Source organism: Chiloscyllium plagiosum, chromosome 12 (assembly GCF_004010195.1).
Source record: "Chiloscyllium plagiosum isolate BGI_BamShark_2017 chromosome 12, ASM401019v2, whole genome shotgun sequence".
NCBI lineage: Eukaryota > Metazoa > Chordata > Chondrichthyes > Orectolobiformes > Hemiscylliidae > Chiloscyllium > Chiloscyllium plagiosum.
This window is the reverse complement of record NC_057721.1, coordinates 9554623-9571911: the sequence shown is the minus strand read 5'-3', so window position 1 is coordinate 9571911 and position 17289 is coordinate 9554623. Positions and strand designations below refer to the sequence as shown.

At 38.6% G+C, this 17289-nt stretch overlaps 1 protein-coding gene across 1 annotated transcript in view; it reads left to right on the top strand.

Moving 5' to 3' along the window:
• The first annotated feature begins 40 nt into the window (after positions 1–40).
• LOC122554966 (integrator complex subunit 6-like) overlaps positions 41–17289 on the top strand; it is a 95735-nt gene continuing 78486 nt past the window's right edge. Inside the window, exons 1-2 of the mRNA XM_043700434.1 lie at positions 41–118; positions 1838–1987. Coding sequence (XP_043556369.1) covers positions 80–118; positions 1838–1987 — 189 coding nt within the window. The 5' untranslated portion in view covers positions 41–79. The remainder of the gene's footprint in view (positions 119–1837; positions 1988–17289) is intronic.

The following is a 17289-nucleotide window of genomic DNA, read 5'->3' as shown; positions in this document are numbered from 1 at the left end:
ACCCCCCACCCTCCTCTCGCCCCCCCATCCCTGTGAGCAGCTGCGGGCCCGGGACCCTGCCAGCCGGGGAGACAGGTACATGCTGGTGACCTTCGATGACCCGCCACACGGTATCAAGGTAAAACCAAAAAAAAATTAACCCTCACCCACACTCACTCCAGGGTCTTGTGGGGTTTTGTTTTCTTCCAAATTGGTGTATTTCAGAAGAGATTTCTCTCTCTTTCTGTCTGTCTCCCTCCCTCCCCCACCTCCCTTCACTCAGGCACCCTAACTAAACATGGCCGACGTGCCCCTTCTGCCCAGGATGGTTTGGGGAGTTGGAGTGATGTTTGCCCCCACCCAGGCATACACACACACACACAACATAAAAAGAACAGGGTAGACTGGAGGTGGATGCGATTGATACGTTTGTGGAAAGTTGCATCACTCATCCCGATGGATGTTTGATTCACGATTTGCAGAGTTTGAATTGACTTTGGAGTAAAGCTCAAGTGTAGTTGTGCATCTCCTTGGTGAAAAATGTGTTGCTGGAAAAGCGCAGCAGGTCAGGCAGCATCCAAGGAGCAGGAGAATCGACGTTTTGGGCATAAACCCTTCAGGAATGAGGAAGGTGTGCCAAGCAGGCTAAGATAAAAGGTGGGGGAGGGGCGTTGGGAATGTGATAGGTGGAAGGAGGTTAAGGTGAGGGTGATAGGCCGGAGAGGTGCCTCACCTCCTTGGTGCCTCATTTTCTCAAGGGTGTGTGGACCGTCTCACATCTTAAAGAGGGACAGCAGAGGCAAGTGCTCAGACTTGTTTATTAAAGGGGAAGTGGCTGTCTTAAGATGTGCAACCAGACTTTCTCAAGGAAGGGTAGTTTTAAGTTGCACACTTTTTGTTTTTAAAATGATTTATTTCAGTTTTTATGCGGGACAGAAGTTATTGTAGATATGGATGTTTGAGTTGTTATGGAGTATTCATTCTCCCAAGCGAAGCTGCACAGTGCTGACCTTGACAGGTGTTGAAAAGGGAGAGTGTGCTAATAAGATGTTAGAGGTCTAGTGGGTGTTAAATAAAAAGGGGGGGGAGGGGAAGAGGAAGAGTGATGTCTATATTCCCAGTGTTTATGGCTTTGACAGCTGAAGACTTGATGGGCTAGCTTGTGCTCCCTGCCTGTCATTTTGTGTGTAGTTAACCTGTTTCTGGATAATTGGAAAAACTAAAAGATGCAGACAATACAGCGTTTTGAGTAATGTGTTATGGAAGAGATAGGCACACCTTAAACTGACACTGCAGAGTTTGCATTTTGATCATGTTGCTTTGACATTTTATTATTTGGGCAAAGAGGGTGGGTTGGTAAAAGCTACTTTAGAATGAAAAGAGGGAAAGCTGGAGTGCCATAGCTGTGATGCATTTGGTTTACCGTTGTGGTCAGTTTAAAAAGTGGTAAAAACTTTGTATGGAACCTCACTACAAGGCCGTTAGAATTGACATTTGGGTGAATGGTGAGGAAAATAAATACTTAATGTTTTTCAAATAAATCCTGATGCAGATCATGCTTCATAATTGCAAACCCAAACTTGGACAGTGTCTGTACGGCTGTATCACAGTTGAAGAGTTTGTGCTTGGGCAAAGGAGAAGAGATTGGATGGAAAAGGAAAGCAAGTTCAAAATTAGTCTATTATAAAATGAGACTTGTGTTGAAGTGGTGAAGGTACTGATCTTTCAAATGTCTATTTTTTTGTGTATGTTATCCTGCTACAATGTCCTGCAAAAACTGGTTTCCTGAAACTTTGTGATGAAAAACTTGGAAACGTTCTGAACAGAGAAAGCATCACTGAAATATTTTATTTTTCAGGCTGGCTGGAAAGAAAACCATGCAACCTTCATGAACGAATTGAAAAATCTTCAAGCTGTAGGACTATCAACTCTTGGCCAGTCTTTAAGGACATCCTTTGATTTATTAAATTTAAATAGATTAGTTACTGGAATAGACAACTATGGTCAGGTATGTTTAACACAAGCGAAACTATCTAATCATTCAACGCAGAAAAAAAGTCAATCCTCTACTCATGTAGATGCAATAAAAATTACCTGTAATCATTCCTTTGCCAGTTGTCAACACAGGAAACCACATGGATGGAGTTGAGAATAAAATCACATCATAGTTACGTAGCTCAGCAATTTGGAAAATATATACTTCAACTTAGGAGAGACTACTTGGGCCACTAAATGGATGTTTGCATTGGTGGGCTGATTTCTTTGTGATATAAACAGGAGAGATGGTGAAGAATCGTGAATCAAACATCCATTGGGATGAGTGATGCAACTTTTCACGAAGAGCAGTAGGCCATTGGTCATAGAATCATTGGCAAATCTAACACAGAAGAATGCAATTCATTCTATTGTGCCCATATTGACCAAACACAAGCTATTTTGCCTCTTCCCACTTTAGATTTCCTGATCTGTGGCCTTGTAAATTATTCACATGCATATTTACAGACCAGACTGCGTCAAAAATCCTCTCTCGACTCCCCTGTGCTGCTTTGACCAATTATTTTGATGATTTGATGGTATTCCTGCACATCTCTTGGACCTCATCCATTATAGCTCCTGGCACATCAGCAAGTTTTTTCCAGCAAGGCTACTCGAGATCAGTACAATCCTTCATTCAATCTCTGGTATGTCCTGGGTTGTAGGTTGTATACAGCATCAGTGCCTCCCAAGTTTGGAGTCAGTCTTCCCATTGATATTATCATGCAACAGCATCAAATAGACATGAGTTGAGTGAATGTGTATTTAGTCTTGGTGATCTGGTTCCCATTTCACCAGCTAAATAGATTGTTGATGCATGTGAATCAATCATGGATACTTGGTAATGTTACTGAAGGCAGTGAGTAATAGCAGAACTATACCCAGATACCAAGTCTTTAAACAAAAAAGCTGGAAAGCAAAACTTTTTCCAAGTTGAATGGAGAAGTGAGAAATCTGCTTGAAATTGTTTTTCTTAAATGTTGGTGATTCTTCTAGACATGACTGAAAATTGAAGCTTGATTTAAAATTTTGAATTCACAGTCTGAAATGTTAATGGAATAATTTTTAAAAAAATTATTCCATGTGACCATTCATGGTCATGATACCATGTTCTTCAACTTTTACTTCTGTGCATGCGTGCTATCCCAATTTCTTAACTTTTCAGTCTCCAAAGTGAGATATATGGTGACAGTAACAAAATACAATTTAGCACAGGAACAGGCCCTTAGGCCCATGAAGTCTGCTTTCCCTCTTTCTTATTTAGACCCGCAACATGTTGCTCTCACGCAGTTTCTATCCCTCTGTTTGCCAAGATCACTCAAGCTATACTGTGGTCAATCAGTGCATTAGTTTAGTGGAACAGGTAGTTGGTTTTTGTCTATATTGCCCTCTGCTGATCTCCATCTGATGACAATGGCGGGCATTTCTAACTAAAGAGCACTGTCTGTCTTTGCATTGATCTCGACAGTTGATAAGGCTTCATTGTGTCAAACACTGCAGTTGATTTGGGTTAATGATCAGGCTGAAAGACATGTCTTATGTATATTCCTATGCTCAAATCAACAATGCCAATAATGCTTGATCACCATTTAGTGTTTTTCATTGCAGCTTGAAAGATGCTGACTTTTTTGGTTCAACCTGGCTTAGTTATCAGGCACTCACGGGAAAGATATAATCTTATAAAGTACGCAGTTCTCTTAATCACAAGATCAAATCCAGTACAGATCTATGTCTCCGGTCCAAGTTACCTAATAGATTTATCTTGTTTTTCATCCTGCTTTGACTTTGTTTAAACATTCCTCTTAAAAACAAGAATGGGAGGCAAAAGTTTAAAGTACTCCCTTATTTATGAATAACTTTACAGAACATTGACATGAATGTTGTTATACAGTAATATCTTAGATGGGATTGAGTTTATAGTTAAGTGCTTGTGCAAAATACTTAATTTTACAGCACTGAGTAAGACCCATCCATTTCCAAAAGTGATGGGACAGACTTAGATTTTTAATCCTCCATAAGTGTGTTTGGAAAAAATGAAATAAAATATTTCCCTTCACTTGGGTCAAAATAAATTATTCGTCTCATGGCACTCCTGAGTTGTGAACTGTTCGACCTTCTACTTTTCCAAGTCTCGAACTGGTTCCATCATAACTGATAGCTTAAAAGGTCTTTTTAATTGAGCACAAATCTATTTGTTTATTTTTAATTCATCCACTGACCCTAAAAACCTGGAACAAGGTGAGTTTTGCAAGTCTCCTGCTCCCTAACGTGCTGCTTTGCCTGCATTATTAGCGTTATGATATTAAATTGAAGCAATCCTTGTAACAGTGATATGGCATTAATCCCCCAGAAGGTCTAGATGGCACAGAAGGGCATTTTTGTTCAAAGCTTGCCAACTTGAATAAGGTTTTATTTTGTTTTATCAGGGCTGCTTAATTGAGTTTATTTTCATGTCACTGGCTTCCTTTCACATATCTTGAAGTGAATTGAGCCATATTCGAATCTGAGTAACTTTAAAAGGCTGCATACTGGGCTTGATTTTTGTCTGTTCTTTTTCTTCATGCAATGTTATTCTTATACCTTGTTTCAGTGTCCTCTATTTCCTTGTCGAAGTAAGCATTTTAAATTCCAGACTGTAGATGTGAGTTTACCTTTTTTTTTCCAGCCTGTTTGTTTTCAACCTGCCCTTGCCCCTGAGTACTTAGATTTTAAATGTAATCATAAACTAATGAGTAATTTGGAGTCCATGCCTGCCTGTGGGATTCAGCTAGCTAGTAAATTAACCAAAAGCAAAAACATGTTGCTGGAAAAGCTCAGCAGGTTTGCCAGCATCTGTGAAGAGAAATCAGAATTAACATTTGAGGTCTGGTGACCCTTTCTCAGACCTGAAATGTTGACTCTGATTTCTCTTCACAGTTGCTGCCAGACCTGCTGAGCTTTTACAGAAACCTCTGTTTTTGATTGTGATTTACAGCACCTGCAGTTTTTTTCGTTTTTATTTAGAAAATAAACCAAGTTTACCTTTTGGGCAAGTTTTGTAAAATTAATGGTTACATGTGGGAAGGTGTAAAATGCTCCTGCGTCAGTACCATGAATGATCTACGTTGCTTCCTTGTTACCTTTTGAAGACGTAGAAGCTACATGCCTGTAGATGAAATGGGATGCCTCTCTAGTGATGGTGAGTAAAGGTAATGTGATCATATTTGTCTACAATATGGCAAAGCTTTCAGTTTGCACTGTTCAAGAGTGATAAATTATTTAATGACATTTTGATGAAGTGAATGTGAGCAGGGATTTAAATATGGACTCTCTTTCAAGGCATAGGCTCATCTAAGAGTCCGAACTCATGCATGACTGAATTTTGGGATTCTGGGCATATTCACTTTTAAATATGTGTTCACGGTTCATGCTCTTCAGCCCTCTAATTTAAAGCAGTTGCAACTTAATATCTAGTAACTAAATGTTCAGTGCATTTAAATAATTTCTGTTCCACTTGGGTATGAGGAGCAAATAGAGCAATAGAATTAATAAATTACAGAAACTGTTGTATTTAGTTTTGTTCTGCCACACCTTTGTGTTGGCAAGCTTAATGAGGAAATTTATTTTGAAATAGGGTTGATTTGATGGTTTATCAAATATATCCAAAGTGCAAATCAGGATCCAAATTTGGATCCTTGGTTTAACTGATCTCTGCCCAGGAAACAGTAGGGATTATGTTCTGAGTGCATTTATGAGTTGTAGTTTGGACTTTGATTCCCCCCGCATTGGAATGATCTGCTTCTGCTCAAACATCAGTAATTATCGTGGTATAATTATTGCCTGTTGCTTTCGCAGTGTCCTTAAGGACAGCGAAAGTGTAAACCTGACCTCCCATCCCACCCCTCCCCCACCCCTGTGCTGATGTAAGTGTCATGGGTACTAAGTTGCATGATAAGTTTCCCAGGTTTGACCTCAGTCTCTGCTTTACTGGTTTTGGAGAAAGTGCAGACTGCAGATGCTAGAGAGCAGAGTTGAAAAGGGTGGTGCTGGAACAGCACAGTTGATTGGGTACAATGTTTTGCTTAAATACAAGGGAGGAAAATGTTCAGCTGGGGCACTTGTATCTATTGTTATCCATCCATGTGAAATGTCTGTGTGGAACTGGCTAGGGTAAGATATGAAACTGCTGATGCTCTCTGTTAAAGTTGAGAGCTGAAAAGGCAGCAGTTTTGACATTGATTCCTTCTTGAGGGCCACTCTTTGAGAGGGGCAATGAAAATTAAAATTTTTTTGTTACCTTGAATTTCTTCCCGCAGCAATTTAAAACAAACAAATTTAACTAGGTAGAAATTTATTATTGCCCTTAAAGTTTGGAAAAGCTGAGATATGACATCAAAGCAGGTGGTCCAATCTTCTGTACAAGAACTTGGGTCTTTAATTCCAATTTTGCTTCGGTATGGAAATTATTTGACCTGATGCTACATTTTGAAAAATGTTAATCACCGTTGGAGTAAAAACACTCAGTAAAAGGTCCATTCAAGTTGTGCTATTACAAATTGTCCCAGCCTTGACTTTGTTATTGTTGTATTGTGATAAGTAACCTAATTTTAACTTGAATCATTGTGCTCAGGTGTCAGGATTCAAAACATGCATCCAGTGCCGTAAATGGTGATACAACTCATTGCCTAATGACGCTGTTTAAACTCTGACTGTTGGAATCTTTAAGGCAGGAAAGCCTTGTTTTTTTTTCCCATTAGGAAAATATACTGACCATTTTAAAAAAAAAAATGAAGTGATGGGCATAAAATGACAACTGACAGAAATTTCTGTTAAAATACATGTCCTTGTTGATCAGGTTGAGCTGAGATGCCATGTGGTCTGCAACACAATGCTGCAGGTGGATAATGGCTATTAGGTGAGTTTTCTTGGCAAAGTACATGTTTTGAGCAAATAGGGCATGCGTAGTTTGTCCTTGCAAGTCTGAGGTGATAATGTGGCCTCAGTGTGCCTCAAGGTGTGAAAACTATTTCATGGTGTATCTTTAAGTTCTCCGTGAGTACCTATGTCCAGTTTTCCCTGTACTAAGTTGATTGAAAATTGACTTTAAACTGGTGAAGCAGATTTTTTCCTAATCTCTGGTAGCTGTAAAATCTCCTTGATTCATTTGAATGTCAAGGATATTTTAAAAATTTTAGATTTCCACTCCAGCTCATAGATGTCTACATTTTACATAATCCTAAAACTTTTGTGAAACCACTAATTGAATATTAAAAAGTAGGGACATGATTAAACACTGCAGCAAAGAAGGAATACCAACTTAAAATGTTTAGATTCTTCAATAAACTTAAACGTGTTCCTGAGTTTGCCAGTGCACTAAGACAGCAACTTATTTTGTCTTACATTTGTCGTTAATGCAACATCAGTGTTTAGTTATGCATGTCACTTTTCATTGCTTTGTAGGTTCTTCAAATGATTTTACTAACCTGATGTTTCTCCAGTATATGTTGTTGTTCATAATACAAGTAATAGCCCACTATTTGCATAAACCACAATTTCATGACTAGTCAGGCTTCAAATTGACCTAACTAGTTTAAATCTAAGACTTCCAAATGGATTTTTGAATGCCATTTTTCAGTTGAATCATACCATTGTTGGACAAAACAATGTATTCAGACTGCTTCTGTTAATAGAATGCTCTAGCAGTAATTTGAACTCACTGTCATGACATGATACAAATAAATGACTGCAATCAGACTCTGGCTAGGAGGTGGGTATAGCAATGAGGTTACATAGCATAATTGCCTTTTGTAGTGCTGCTGTTCTATCATAAGGAATTCAGTGCGCAGTTGTAATATCTCTTGACAATGAGAATAAGTCAGAATCAAAATGTATTTCTTGCAGTTTAAATGGCCAAAGGTTATGATTGTCACGTATGATAAAAGAAATAGGGGAAGGTCATTCAGCCTTCAAAGCCTGTCCCACCATTTAGTTTAGCCATGGTCTTATTATCTCAGGTTTCAACTCTTGTGTCATGATGTGGAGAAGCTGGTGTTGGACTGGGGTGGGCAATGTTACAAATCAGACAACACCGGGTTATAGTCAAACAGATTTATTTGGAAGCACTAGCTTTTGGAGCGCTGCTCTTACATCAGCTACCTGAAGAAGAAGCAGCGCTCCGAAAGCTGGTGTTTCCGAATAAACCCTATGAACTCTAACCTGGTGTTATGTGCTTTTTAACTTTGTCCTCTTATGTCAACTTAGAATAGCTGTCAACTCCCTAATCTTTCAAAAATCTACCTAACACTTCCAATTAATTTGTGATTTAGCCTCCACAACTGTCCGTGGTAGAGAATTCCAGGCATTCACTACCTTGTAGAGGGAAATAAGATTCCTTCACACTGCAGTTTTAAGTGAGTATCCCCTTATTCTGTATGTTCCCCTGTGAGATTCTCTCTCCAGTGGGAACAATTTATCAAATCTACTTTGTCAAGCCTCCTAATCTTTTGTATTTCAATAAAAGAACACCACATTCTTGTAAGCTCCAATGAATAAATGTGTTTAAGTAATTTCGATAAGTCAACCCCTTCATCAAAGGAATCTGCCTCGTGAATTTCTTCAACTGCCGATATATCCCTCCTTAAATACAAGAATCAGTACAGTACATAGTCCTCCAGGTGCAGCCTAACCAATACCCTGTACACTTGTGCTAAGACTTGGTTATTTTTAAACACCAACCCCTTGTAATAGAGGCCAAAATTTCAGTTGCTGCCTTGATTACTTTCTGCATGGTTATGTTTATTGTATGATAACATTCAGGTCCCCTTGCACTGCATTTTTGGACTCTGTCCATTTAAATAATAGCCTTTGTTTTTATCAAAGTGCATGATCTCACATTTTACATTGAAGTCCATTCGTTAATTGTTTGCCCACTCGCTCAACCTATTTATTACCCCTTGCAGATTGCTCATGTCCTCATCAAAACATGCCCACCAAAGTATTTTTGTATCTTCAGCAAATTCAGATAAATTTCTGCTGTCTCCAAGTAATTAATGTAGATTGCAAATAATTGAAGCCCTGGGACTGATGTTGGTATTCCATTTGCTCTAACTTTCTGGCTTGAAATGACAAATTAATTATGACTTTTCTGTATCTTAACCAGTCCTCAATCCATGCTAATATATTGTCTCTAATATTCCAAGCTCCAATCTTGTGCAATAAACTTTGTGCCACCTTATTGAATGTTGCTAGAAATCAAATGACTTGCATCGACTGATTCCCCTTTCCTGTGAAACATGATTCCCTTTCACAAAACCACATTGAATCTTGCATGACACTCTTTGAGCTATCCTTAATAATTGACTGTAGCATTTTCCCAATGGCAGATAATCTATACTTCGCTATGTATTGTTTCCATTCCTGAAGAGAGTTGGCAGATCAGTGGTTTTTGAATCTGCTGAAACCAACCCAAAATCTGGTTAGTTCTGTAATATTTTGACGAGTGCCTCTACTTCCTAGTGTTTTCTCTCTTTAGAGACAGTTACAAGATCTTTCCTCCCATCTTTGGAATGTTTGTTGAACCTTCACCATGAAGTCTGATGAAGAATATTGGTTTAAATTTTATGCAGTTTTCCTGTGATTAATTTTGCAGTTGGATCGTTCAAAGTCCCCTTGTTCCAGCTCCTTTTTGTATACCTGTAGAAGCTTTTGCTGTTTGTTTTTGTATTTCTTGTCAATTTACTTAATCAGTTTTCTCCCTCATTAGCAATTTAGTCATCAGCTGCTGGTTCTTCTGGCCAATTGCTAGTTTTAACCGTTTTGTATGACTTCCTTTTGAATTGAATGCCTTCCTTGACAATCTTTGTTAATCACAGTTTATCCTTATCACTTCTTTCTTTGTTTTTAACTGGAATAGATTTTTGGTGAACATTCTGAAATATATGTTTAACTTTGAAGAATTGCCTTGGTTAAATGTTCCTGTTACTAAATGGTGTCTTTATCCAAGGCATACTTTGTCAGCCAGCAACGTGACATAGGATTTCCTGAAGGATCCAAGTTTGTTTTTCAGTTAAGCTCCTCATTACAGAGCACCAAATCTCTTTCTCTCTCTTCCCCCCCCCCCCCCAAGATGGAACACAGTAAAACACATCTTTAAAATTCAGTATTTTTATAATCTCAAAGGCAATAAAGTACAGCAAAAGTTTAATTCACAAAATGCACCATACATACGGCAAAAATGTGTTCAAAATTGTCACGATAACAAAACTAAATTACTGAATTCATATTCCTGAAATTTTTATGCTTGTTGAACTTATTCTTTCTGAAAAGTAAGTTGCTCACTGTTCATGGGAACTTCTGAAAAATTGTACCTTAGATTTTTCTAATCAACCTGTTTAGAGACGCTATTATGCTGTCTAGAACTTGAACCTGGATCTCGTGACCTTGGGATAGAGACACTAACACTGTGCCACAAGAGGACCCTATCTCTCCTTTTTTCAAACTTTGATTTTTGTATGTTCAATCATGTTAAAGCAATGTTTTCTTATTGCAATTCTGCCCTGAAGGTTGGGAGTTATTTGGAATAGTGATTGGGTGATCAGATCAGGAAGAAATAAATCTTTGTCTGGCAATGTATACTGTGAAATGCCTGGTTATATTGGTGTTTTACAACTTAAAAGTTTTTGACACCCCCTAAGATTCTTTCCTCCTGAAGGGACTTGATGGGCTAAATGGTCTCCTGATCCCTAGTTTGATTTTCTTTGGTTGGGTCTATTATGAGCAGAGATAAGAACTACCTAGGTGAGTTTTCATTGCTTTCTGACTTTTATCCAAATGGTTTTGCTTGATAGATGGTAACAGGTTATTTGCCCACCACAGATGACAGAGATTTTTCATAGCTGGGCCCAAGGCTGATTTAATTAAATACCCTGCAAGTATTCACCCAGTAGTAACTGAAAGTAGGTTTTGGTCTTGGCTCTTTTTTGATCCATTTCTCCCACCCTGAGTTGGCAATTGAGAGTTCATTGCGAAATCTGACTTTTACTGTGTTGGATTGGTCAACTCTGTCCAAACCAAGAATCTAATCGGTCAGGGGCCTTGTTGAAATAATTATTTACTTTCTGAAGAAGGGTCACTGGACCTGAATCATTAACTGCTTTCTCTCCATTGATACTGCCAGACCTGCTGAGGTTTTCCAGCATTTTATGATTTGTTAATGATTTACTGTGTTGTATGTGTTGTGGATAAGGGCAGCATGTTGGCTGTGAGAACTGAGAGTTGAGACATTTAAAGTAGAAAAATGTGCTTTTGTCCCAATCCTATGTTTATCCTCCAGATGAGTCCTCTGATATTTCATTTGCTTCCGTTCTTATGTTCCTTTGTCCCTCATGCACTTGTCGAGTTTCACCTAAGTTATTTGCTGTAACTACTCCTTAAAACAGTTGTTACCTTTGAAACACACTAGTTGAAGATATTTAGAATATTGATTGGAATATGGATCATTGTTACCTCATTCCAATTGAAGTACCTAACCAATTGTGCCCTACAAGTATAGATGTTAGAGCATCAACTATTCGCAATTAACATCCCCATAATGCAAGAGACCCATACGTCAAATTGAACAGTGAGGTGAAGATTGGCGGCATAGAAATAGTGTAGATGTGTACACTACTTTCAAGGAAACAATAATGGATTAATTGGGCATAATGACACATTGATCTCTGCACTTAAATGTGAGGTAATCTGTTTTAGACCATAGAACTGAAAATCTGAGTTTTTCACCATGTTAAAATTATAAACGGTGGAAATCCAGAGATCTGGGGTTCATGTGTGCCGATCACTAAAGTCAATCATCTTAAACAACCTCAAAAGGATATAGTGATGAACTTCATCAATCAAAGGTTAGAATATGTAAAATATAAATTGAAGCAGGGTAGGTGCATATAAAGTCAGTGTATTGCTGCAGCTTTGCAAAGTTCAGCTAATAACATGGACACAACACTTAGAAAATATGACCTTGGATAGAGTACAATATAGATTCACATAAATGCTGTCAGAGTGCCAAGTGTTAGATTATGAGCAGAAATTGCTTAAATGAGACTAGTATTCCATAGAATACAAAAGATTGATTTGAGATTACTTCAAAAACAAATTATTTGGGTCAGGTTACAATAAGCTTTTTCACTGGTGCGAAGTCTAGGACATGAGATGTCATAGCTTAAAGCTTAAGTCTGGTCTCAAGAAGGACAGACCTTCTTATTCAGTCAAAAGTGTGGAACTCATGCCCACAAATAGGAATAGATGCTAAGGTGGGTATGTAAATTTAAGAGTTTGTATTACCATATTAGGGCACCAAGGTGGACAATAAATACTGGTTTTATCCCAAAGTATTTCAAAGCTAGTGGTGTACTTTTTAGAAATCTATCCATAGTTGTAATACAGGTACACGTTATTATCAATTTTATGCACCTCATGGTTCCACAAGCAGCAATAATATCATGGCCAGATGATTGGTTTTAGTGATGTTTGTTTTAGAGCTAGATGTTAGCCAGGGCACTGAGGAGAGTTCCAGTGCTTTTGATCCATGTAACCATGCCAGGGGATCATTTACATTGATCTCAGATATGGCCTTAATTTGATGTCTCATGGTAAATGAAAGAATGATTTGAGACTCGATTCAGAAAGTAAATAGCAAAATGGGAATACAGTACTGATACTTAATTCCCTATCAGGTCTGCCATCCAGAATATCAACACAGTAAATGCGACAAAATCGTATTTGTTTAATTTCCCAAATCTTTAACTTATAAACCCTACCCCACATTTCCCAGTATACTTTTTCTCTTACTGAATGGTCTGTCTATCAAGCCTGCCAATATATTCTAAGCTGGCTTCTTGGATGCACACAGCTGATCCTTGTTTCTCGTCCTGCAGGGAAGCAAAGCGATTCTGCAAGAGCCCAGCTGAGGTCAGCAGTTTGCTGTGTGTAAAACTCCGCAAACCTGCTGCTTCCTTGGAGCAATGCACTGGGCTATTAATATGCTACATACAGTTCACTGGGGGTTATAAAATTGTGAGCAAGATTCTCCACTACGTGGGTTACTTCCTTGCTCTGTTCAATTTCCAGCAAAAGGGTATTGTATAATATGAAATTGGCCTCACTCTAGAGAAACATAAGGCCATTAAAGAATGTTTAATGCAAAACCTTGTTTGCTGAAGCACAAAATATGTGGGTCGACAATAACTGGAATGACAACTATGTGAAATTGCATTGAGTCTTTGCTTAGTGAGTTAAATATAAGACTTGCCTAATTTGGGAATTAGATGTCTGGAAAGGATTTTGTGCCACCAGTAGGTCATCACATTGTGCGATTTTTATGAAAGCAAATTATTTGTTTAAAACGAGACAGCAGAAAATGATTGCTGGCCAGAAACTGGGCCTGTTGGAAGCTGTTACTTGAAAGCAAAGGAGGCTTTGAAGCTTTACTACAAAGTTTTGTGTTGTGTTGTTCTTGGTTGTTTTGTAGCTATTTAATGAAATATAAATTGAGCTTTCCTCTCCTGATTTAGTTTATAAGTGATATGTGCTGCAGTATTTAAGTCTTTGAGCATGCTCAGTGAGTGAGTAATGCAGATAACTGGTCACATTAATACAAATGGTATTCAACATTGAAGTTGGTGATTAAATAATAATTCACGGTGCTGAGAAGTCCTATAGACAGAGTGTCTGTCAGGCAATGACTTCCTGATGTTTTCAGTGCTTCATTAAACCCAGTCTAAGGAAACTGAGTTGCTAAACTAGTGATGAGAAAAACACACATTAATCCGTCTTAAGGTGTACACTTGTCTCTAGGTTGGTTGTCCAGCTTGAGCTGTTTCCTCTGAACGCTGGGGTTAGATATGAAGTCTGTAGCTTAGACTGTTTCATGCTTGGCTTCATGTGGCTGGTGAACAGCTTGGGAACACTGTAATGACTTTGTACTATTTCAGTGACTTTGAAAAAGAGGCCCCAGGACCGAACTACTTGAGTCAAGCCTCACTTGTGATCAGTTTCTAGGTAGAGTTTTAAGCATGTAACAAAAATGGGATTCAATTTTTCTTCAATAACATTATTAACCTTTTGTGATAGTAGGAGATGAGGGAGATTTAAATTTGTGAAAAAAAATGTGTAAGTGGGAGAATGAGAGCAGAATCACAGCTAATGGTGAAACACACTGGTCTGGTTAATCCACCTGTCTCACGCAGCTCCTTTGCAGTAAACCCACAAATTGTTTTTCTCCACGAGCGTGATGCTGCTGTCAATTCAAAACCACTTTGTGTCAACCACAAAATTTATAATGTGACACAGGTTTCAGTGCTTGCGCGAAGCAGGAATGTAGGCTATATGCAGCACTTCCTAATGACTGGCAGATCTTATTAAACATGTCCGATTGACCATCGTCAACCAGATCACCTGAATGGATAGGAGCAATTAAAACGAGGGCTTTGAGTATTGGAAAGCTTTGTGAGCATAAATTAAAATGTTAACCTGTATTCTGGCTTTGAACTTGCAGCCTTAGTTATGGCAAATTGTTACCTCCTTCATTAAGGTGAATATAGTCCCCATCTGATTTGTTAAAGCATTAGACCATTGAGTACACTAAGGCAAATTAACACTTTCAACTTCCTCAGTAAGCCAGTGACAACACCAGGGAATAGGAACTGGTCATTGTCTACAGACTACAGATCCATATAATCTTCAATTCAGATTGAAGCTTATGGTTTCACAGCTTATCAGACATAATTTGACATTGAATCATACAAGAGTTTGGGAAAGTGGCCAAAACTTGGTCAATGATTGTTTTAAAGGAGCCAAGGTTAGTGAAGTGAACTCCAGAGCTTAGGACCTATACAATACTGTCATGGAGTCCTACAGCACAAAGACCACCCCTTTGGCCCAAACTTGTCCATGTTGGCCAAAATATCCATCCACGCTAACCCCATTTTTCTGCACTTCTCCCATATTTTTCTAATCCTTTCCTATCTATGTATTTGTCCAAATGCCTTTTAAATGTTATTGTACCAGCCTCAACCACTTGAGCTGGTAGCTCATTCTATGTCTTTACCACCCTCTGTGTATTTCAAAAAAAGTTGCTCCTCAGGTTGCCTTTTATACTTTTCCCTCTAACTTTAAATTGACGCCCTCTAGTCCTCAATTCCCCAACCCTGGGTAAAAAGCTTAGTGCATTCACCCTCATGATCTTTTACACTTTTATATAAGATCCCCTCCTTGGTCTCCTATGCTCTAAAGAAAAAAATCCCAGCTTGTCCAACCTCTCCCTGTAACTCAGACGCTTGAGTACTGGCAACATGCTTACAAATTGTTCTTGCACTCTTTCCAGTTTAATAACAACCTTCCTGTAGCAAGGTGACCAAAACTGTACACAATACTCGTAAGTGCGCCATCACCAACCTCCTGTATATCTGCAACATAACTTCAGTACCCTAACCAATGAAGATCAGTGTGCCAAAAGCCACCTTCACTGTCCTGACTACCTGTGACTCCATTTTTGGAGAACTGTGCACCTGAACTCCGAGATCCATCTATTCCACTACACTTGTTGAGATCCTACCATTCACCATGAAACTCTGACTTTGTTTTGACTTTGAAAGATGCAAGACCTCATACTCATCTATCTTAAACTCTGTTTCTTGATGCACTTCCCCAGCTGATCAAAGTCCTGCTGCAATCTTTGATCACGTTAAAAATACAGGTGCCAATGGTGGAATCAAGGAAATCAGAGTACTGTAAGGAGTGTTAAAGGAAGAGTTCTCAAGTTAAGGGACTGGAGGAGGTTACAGAGCTAGATAAGGCAAGGCCTTGGAAAGTTTTTAACACGGATAGGAATTTTAAGTTTGAGCTATTTCTTGATAGGAATCTAGTTAGTTCAGGGAAAGGTGATGAACAGTCTATTTGGAGTCAGGAAGCAGACAGCTGTGATCAGAAGTTCACTGTATAGAAGATGCCACTGGCAAGTTGGAATAGTTGAGTTGGGAAGAAGTAAACTTCGGTGAAGACTTTGGTAGGAGACTGTTAGAGCCAAGGACAGAGATGGGTAAGATATTTGATCATCAAAAGTATGTGGGTTTGGAAACTTAGCTCAATGTCAAATAGAACCCCAGAGTTATCAATGGTGGTAGAATATTTCAATGATTGAAAAAAGTAGTGAAATTATGGCTTGGAACTGTGTGTGTGTGTGTGTGTGTGTATAGGGTCAAAATCCTGGCTTTAATCTTCACAATGTTTAATTAGAGGTAGTTTCTGTTTATTACTATATTAGATATTAAAGATCATGACAAAGAGAAGGTAGTGTTAAATGTAAGGTGTGGCTGGATGTCATCAGTGTAATTGTGGACTCAGATGTGATTGTTGCATGGTGTCATTATCCAGAATTGGGTGTCACAGTTTAAGGATGCTGTTTGGACTAAGATGAGAAATTTCTTCACCTAGTGAGTGGTGAACCTGTGGAATTCTCTACCACATTAAGCACTGGAGGCCAAAACTTAGAATGTTTTCAAGAAGGAGTTAGATATAGTTCTTGGAGCGAAAGGGATTAAAAGGTATGGAGCTTAAGAAACAACAGGGAACGAAGTTGAATGATCAGAATGATGTTGTTCAATGATGGAACAAGGTCGATGGACAAAATGGTCTCTGATTCCTGTTTTCTATGTTTCTTTGTTGCCGAAGTGCAGCCTATAGGTGCAAAATTAGACTGGGAATGTGTCAACCCGTTTAAGACCTTTGATCCTCCAGTGAATTAAAGTCAATCTAAAAGTGAGGTAATATTCACCACTTAATCTTGTAGTACTTTTCCCCAATATTCTGATAAACTGTCAGAACCTGACTGAGCTGCAGTGCTTTGTGGCATTGCCAGGAGTTTCTGAGCATTGCAGTGTGTATTGAGGCTTTGGTGCATAAAGTGTGGCCAGAGGTACTTGGTAAGATCCTACCTCAATACTTGGCACTTCCATACTTGCTGTAGTAACATTCATTAGCAGACCGCTACTTATCTCAAGTTATGAAGCCAGGTTATCTATACAGATCCAATAATCCCGAGAATGAAAGGTCAGGTTACCTATCCGGACCCAATCATGGGAAATATGCAGTTCCAGATGTAATCCGTTCAAAGAAGAGGTTATTGATACAACCCTGAAAGGTAAAATGTACATGGAAGCTTTACATGACTTCCTGTTGGGATTATAACAAGAAATAAATGAGATGAAGTGTATTGTCATTAATCCTGTAAGGCATGGTGAATGTGGG